The sequence below is a fragment of the Sinocyclocheilus rhinocerous genome, unplaced genomic scaffold (assembly GCF_001515625.1).
Source record: "Sinocyclocheilus rhinocerous isolate Xijiao unplaced genomic scaffold, SAMN03320098_v1.1 scaffold604, whole genome shotgun sequence".
NCBI lineage: Eukaryota > Metazoa > Chordata > Actinopteri > Cypriniformes > Cyprinidae > Sinocyclocheilus > Sinocyclocheilus rhinocerous.
Window position 1 is genome coordinate 133,882 of NW_015658518.1, and position 6,000 is coordinate 139,881.

At 37.0% G+C, this 6,000-nt stretch overlaps 2 protein-coding genes across 2 annotated transcripts in view; both read left to right on the forward strand.

The window, feature by feature from the left end:
* Positions 1-1,622, forward strand: part of mical3a (microtubule associated monooxygenase, calponin and LIM domain containing 3a) — a 93,909-nt gene extending 92,287 nt beyond the window's left edge. The window contains exons 40-41 of the mRNA XM_016530806.1: positions 45-118; positions 210-1,622. Of these exons, the coding sequence (XP_016386292.1) occupies positions 45-118; positions 210-394 (259 nt within the window). The 3' untranslated portion in view covers positions 395-1,622. The remainder of the gene's footprint in view (positions 1-44; positions 119-209) is intronic.
* Positions 1,623-3,054: 1,432 nt separating this feature from the next.
* LOC107722483 (tetratricopeptide repeat protein 38) overlaps positions 3,055-6,000 on the forward strand; it is a 16,078-nt gene continuing 13,132 nt past the window's right edge. Inside the window, exons 1-6 of the mRNA XM_016530839.1 lie at positions 3,055-3,137; positions 3,691-3,768; positions 3,847-3,928; positions 4,242-4,413; positions 5,243-5,416; positions 5,560-5,635. Of these exons, the coding sequence (XP_016386325.1) occupies positions 3,108-3,137; positions 3,691-3,768; positions 3,847-3,928; positions 4,242-4,413; positions 5,243-5,416; positions 5,560-5,635 (612 nt within the window). The 5' untranslated portion in view covers positions 3,055-3,107. The remainder of the gene's footprint in view (positions 3,138-3,690; positions 3,769-3,846; positions 3,929-4,241; positions 4,414-5,242; positions 5,417-5,559; positions 5,636-6,000) is intronic.

A 6,000-nucleotide genomic window follows, 5' to 3' on the forward strand; every position in this document is an offset into this window, starting at 1 on the left:
TTCTCTTCTTCCATTTAATTCGACTTCCCCCTTCCTCTCTGCAGTGCTCGTGAGCTGGAGTTGGAGGACAGACAGAGTCGACTGCAACAGGAACTGCGAGAACGCATGGCAGTAGATGGTACTTTGTATTCCAGTATAGGCCTGATCATATTGCAACACCAAAAGAAGTGATACGCATTCTCTTTAAATCAATGTTTCACTCTCTGCAGACCATCTGAAGACCGAGGAGGAACTTGCGGAGGAGAAACAGATTCTGAATGAGATGTTGGAGGTAGTCGAGCAAAGAGATTCTCTGGTGGCCCTGCTGGATGAGCAGAGACTCAGGGAGAAAGAAGAGGATAAAGACCTGGAGGCGGTGATGCTCTCTAAGGGTTTCAACCTCAACTGGGCTTAGCATAACAATGACGAAACGCTTCTGACCGCCAGCGATTCCCAGTTTCACTGCAGGGAGTGTAAAAAATTGCAGAAAGAATCGGTCTGTCTCCCCCGTCGATTTTATTGGGCATGTCAACAACGTTTACAAATCCACTCATGAGCACTATGATGTTTACGAGTTCTCCTGGCACGACTCAGGGCGTTTTGTCCCTCGGCAGCCAAGGCATTGGTTCTGTGCAAGACGTTCTCTCATTCAGAATGGGAGAATGCGTCAATTTACAGATATATTTTTATTTAATTTTTTTTTTGGGACTTGAAAAGGGACATATCAATCCTGCTGACGTTGAGGAAGTCTGAGACTAATGATCCTACAAAAAGCCAGTCTTGTTTTTCAGAGAACGTCTGGTCAAACAACTGTTACGTTTTCATGGGCGAGAGACGTTTGGACTTGATTTCCTATAATGCGTTTTCTACCTTGACTACTGACTGAAAAAGTACAGCTGTTTTCTCTCGCTTCGCACTCCTCTCCTGTTTAATATAACACACTATAAGCTTCAGACCTCCATGCAACAGATGAATGAAGTCTTCAGGTGTGGTTCACAGATAAGCATGTGATGGACTTCTGTAATTGACACAGACACCCATCAGTGACCGACACGTGTTGTGTTTGTAGCATCGACAATTGTACAATTTTCAAATCTGTCAGTAGCCACCTGATATTAGAGATATTGGTGTACGCTGGGAGCGCAACTGTCTCGATGTTACGTACTTCACTGATGTTGGTTTCCATTTGTCTTGAATGGCGTTACCACACATATATCCTAAAATCAGTTTACAATCATTTATAATCCATGATGAATATCTGATACTTGTACTATAGTTTACATAAAGCAGTGGAGTATATATTCATACATAAACTTCCTCAGTGCATATAGAATATACATATACACCCAATATGCATTGATATACAATCAAATGCATTATGCATTTTGTTGGTTGGTCAGTGGTTTCAAGAACAGTTAAGGCACCCACAGCTTTTCTGACTTTATTTAGCATCAAATCAGATGGAGAAATGGTGCCCAATTTCCCATTTAATTATCTGCCACCAAGGTTTGGTGTCGTACTTTCCACTTCCTCCAGATTTGGAGCAACATGCATTTTTTAACTTCTCATGCAACAGCTCTTCACATCCACAGAGTTTTCTTATCTTTGCAGAGTGTGTTATTTATAATTGTCTTTGTCAAGTTTTATATCACATGAAAACGTTCCAGCACCGTCGACCGACACCAGTGCTGATTAACAGTGGGAGCTCGTAGTTATGCTCGAAACATCAATATCGCAAATGAACATGCCTTTTTCCTAAGTGTACATTTCATTTTAGTCACCGTTATGCTGTATAGATGGGCACAGATTTTTTTCTTTTTGTTTGTTTTCCTTGTAAGTACAGATAACTGTGAATGAAAACATACACATGGTCAACGATAGTTATTTAGACTGTAAAATGTTTGACAGGTTTTATGGTATATTTATTAACGTGTGAAAAATGTATTATATGTAAAGTAAATGAATCCTAATTTTTAAAAATATGTTGTTGGCTCTTGAAAATGCTTCATGTTGCTAATTTGCATATAGGGTATTGGATGTATGCAGAGGCAATAAAACAATGCAGTTGTTACAAATGAAGACTACTGTGCTCCAAAGGGTTTTTCTACAGGCATTTGCACTACTTAATTTGCAGGCTTTATTCACATTTACTCAAGCTTTTTTTAACTTAAGAAATGTTGGTCAGCTTTCAAAAGCTAACCCATTAAGATTGTAATATTTGCATATGAATTTTGAAGTCTCTTAAAAAAAAAACGTCTATTTGCATTATGAATTGTGATTTAGTCTTCTTCCTTGCGTTATTTGCATAGTTAATTTCATTTATTTATTTTACATACACATCCATTTAGCATTTCAGTGTTGGTCTGTATAGTTTTTGCTTAGAACTTTACCACTATTCATTTGCAGCTTTGTTTTACTGGTGTTTGCTCTTCAGGAAATGGAAATCTTTTCAAATCCATTAAGCAAATCTTTTCAGATTTTAAAACACAATAAAAGTAGGGAACGTGCAAAAATTATTTTGCTTTATGCAGCACAATAGCCCACCTCCGATTTTCACGTTGGCGCAGTGTAAACGTTAACCCTGCGCCACTGCATTCACTGTCGGGAGAAGACAATGGCGGTGGGAAGTCTGATTCATTTCCGTGAAGAATCGGTTCCTTTGAATAGTTTAGTTCAACAGTTCAAAGGACTGGTTCAGAAAACGAATCGCTGCATTCTTGTTATAACGTTTCCTGACATCTTGGCATATTATGCTCTAAAACGGTCTCGTACCACATTTTCGATTAAGTTTTATTATTAAAGTGTGTTTGTTGTAATGTGTGTCCCAGTTCATTTTATTACTTCGGTTCATAGTGCCATTTAGAACCTATAAAACAATTTTCAGTTGCACATCTTGGCTGAAAATATTGTTAACCATGCGAGTCGGACGTGTTCGAAAAGGACAGCTCTTGATTCAATTATTAAGCTGTTACTCTAGAACGGCTAGCACCATTCAGTCCGATTCGTGAACGAATCATTCAGAGCGGTGTTGTGAACCGGTTCAAATGATTCATCGGAAAGATCCGACTTCAAAGGCTGAAGCTCACGAGTCTGTCTGTCATCGCTGAAGGAAACCTCTGGCTGTGAGAATGAACGTGTCGAGTTTCAGAGACTGCAAGGTAAGTTATGAATTTTGTTTACAATGTGTAATTCGCAGTGCATGCGTTTAACGGCAGCAACTTTTATGAGTTTTTCGAGATAAAAAAAAACTGCAAATCCTAACTCGTTACAAATGTCTATATAAAAGTTAGCTGGACCCTGTTGACCCTGTCAGTGGCGTTTACTTGGTTATGATTACTTTATTAAACTAAACAGTGGAAGACAAAAACTTTGTAAACAATACAACCTACATAATACACGTTGTAAACAGTACAGACAATAAGTGCAAAAACAAAACGACAACATGTAGAATGTAAAAGCTGCAGTTATTCATAAGAACAGGTTTCAGTTTGTAATTTGTCAGCAGTTTCTGTATCACAACAGATCAGTTACCTTGTTTAGAAGAAGTAATGTGAATGTGTTTTGCATGTTGTTCTGCACAGTATATTGCATTAGATATTGTATTAAATATTGCATTGGGGGCACAAAACTAGTTCAAGCAATCTTACTAGGCCAACAAATTTCAATTACACTTCATACAGTGTATCATTTCTGTTGTGCATGTGTTGTCAGGCATGGAAATCAGAAGGTCTGCCACTGTCCACCAGCAGTAATGAGGCCTGTAAACTATACGATGCTATACTGTCTCAGGTACATATGCATATGCTGATACTGATAACCGCGTGTATTTGTATAACTAACCTGAATATTTCTGTCTCTGGTGATCAGTATGTGTCCTGGCGTAATAATGAGACACTGGGAGGAATAGAAGGCTGTATTACAGCCGTCAAAGCTGCAGACCCGGACTTTGGTATGGGATTGCAACACGGACCATTGTAGTCTGTTAAAAGCCATTGTTAAAAAAAAAAAAAAAGAAGGTTGTAAATATTAAATGGTTTCTGGATTTCAGTTTTGGTATTCTGCTATCACATTGTTTTTATATCACCCCACAGGGGTTTCTCACATAATATTTAAGTATTTTTGTGTTTATTTGGTAAGTAGCCATGTAATAAGTGTGATAATGTGCATTCAGCTGGTCATTGTCGCAAGATAAACTCCTCCACAGTGATACAAGCCAGCCAAGGCTTTCCTAAGTCCTCATTAGTGTCTTCTCTGTGCTGCAGTGATGGGTCATGTGATCTCTACTGGGCTGGAGTTGGTGGGAACAGGAAGTTCAGTCCTGCGGGACGAGAGATTGGCCAGCGCGGTGAGGAGGACTGTGGAGTTGGCCAACACTCAGGAGCTCACGTCTAGAGAGAGGAACCATGTGAAAGCCGTGGAGCTCTTCTCTAAAGGGTGAGTGCATGAGAACATTCAACAGGTGACATTATGAACGTTTCACATCTGCCCACTCAATAAAAGGATTTTCTGTATTTTTATGGCGATTTTGCAGCCAGTGTTGTAAATGGAGGTCTTTTTCTGATTCATTTTGAGCAAAGTTGCCTTCGGCCCACAAGCAGTTATGAATTGGTTCTTTTAAGATTCATGCTCACTTGTATCCTTGGGCAGAAAAGAGTGTGACTGTCATATGAAAGTTTAAGCCTGATTAAAATTCTTGAATAAAGAAACCTTCATACAGACGTTTTCCAATCATTTCTGTTCTCAGCACTAATGAATTTGCTTTAGTAAAACCAAGAGTATTTTGTCAAAAGAGCACTTTTAACAGAGGGGTCATCGGAGGTGACTAATTTAATTTTTGTTTTTTTATATTTTGGGTGGTAAAAAAAAATTCTGATTTGAAAAGGACTGTCGTCAGAATAATTTTGAGTAGTGTTTAGTATAAACTAAAACTATTTAAAATCATATTCAGTAATTGAAATAAAGCTGAAATAAAATATAAATATAAAACGAAAAAATTATCATTAGAAATGGTGAATTATTAGTAGTGCTGAGATAAGTTTAAGTTGAAGTACTAAAATTACATTTAAAAAAGGTAAATAGAAATATTTTAAAAAATCAGAACGGTTATTAAAACTTCAAATAAATTAAAATGAAAATATAAAAATAAAAGCTAATTAAACATGAAAAAATACTATAATAGTATATACATGCTACTAAAAAAACATACATTTGTAAATGTCAAATGAATTGTTATGGATGAAGTAGATTGAATGGTGTGTTTCAGAGCCCTGCACAAGGCCTGTGAGGTTTGGGAGGGTATTTTGGTGGATCACCCCACAGACATGCTGGCACTGAAGTTTGCCCATGATGGATTCTTCTACCTGGGTGAACAGACTGAGATGAGGGACTCGGTGGCCAGGGTTCTGCCCCACTGGAAACCGCATATGCCGTTCTACAGGCAGGTGCCCGGCCAGTGCTCCACCAATGCTGTCTTGGAATGCATTTTACCATGTGATGAGTTGTGAATTACTTGTAAAATATATATTGTACTATAGTATATACAGTATGATGTTTTCATTGGATGTTTTCGTTTTTTTCCAGTTATCTTAAAGGGATGTATTCCTTTGGGCTTCTTGAGACTCGTTTGTATGATGAAGCTGAAAAAATGGCAAAAGAGGTAGTTTTGATTAACTGCATATTAAATTTATGTTGTTCATTAGTATTGCTCACTACTTTGTTATGGCACTATAATGTAAAAAATGACTAATTAAGCTATAAATCATGCATTATTAATTATGATTATATTAATATTTTATTAATTAATTAATTTTATTTTTCATGCAGTAGACATAGTAAATGTGCTGTTCTTGTCTTGCAAAACTGATGAAAAAACAGAATAATATCAGATTTCATTTTCACAAGTCCAATAAAATGTAGTGTACTGGACAATGAATATTTTATAGTTCCCCACACAGAAAATTAGAACTATTTAATTTCTTATATATATATATATATATATATATATTTTTTATTTTTTTTTAC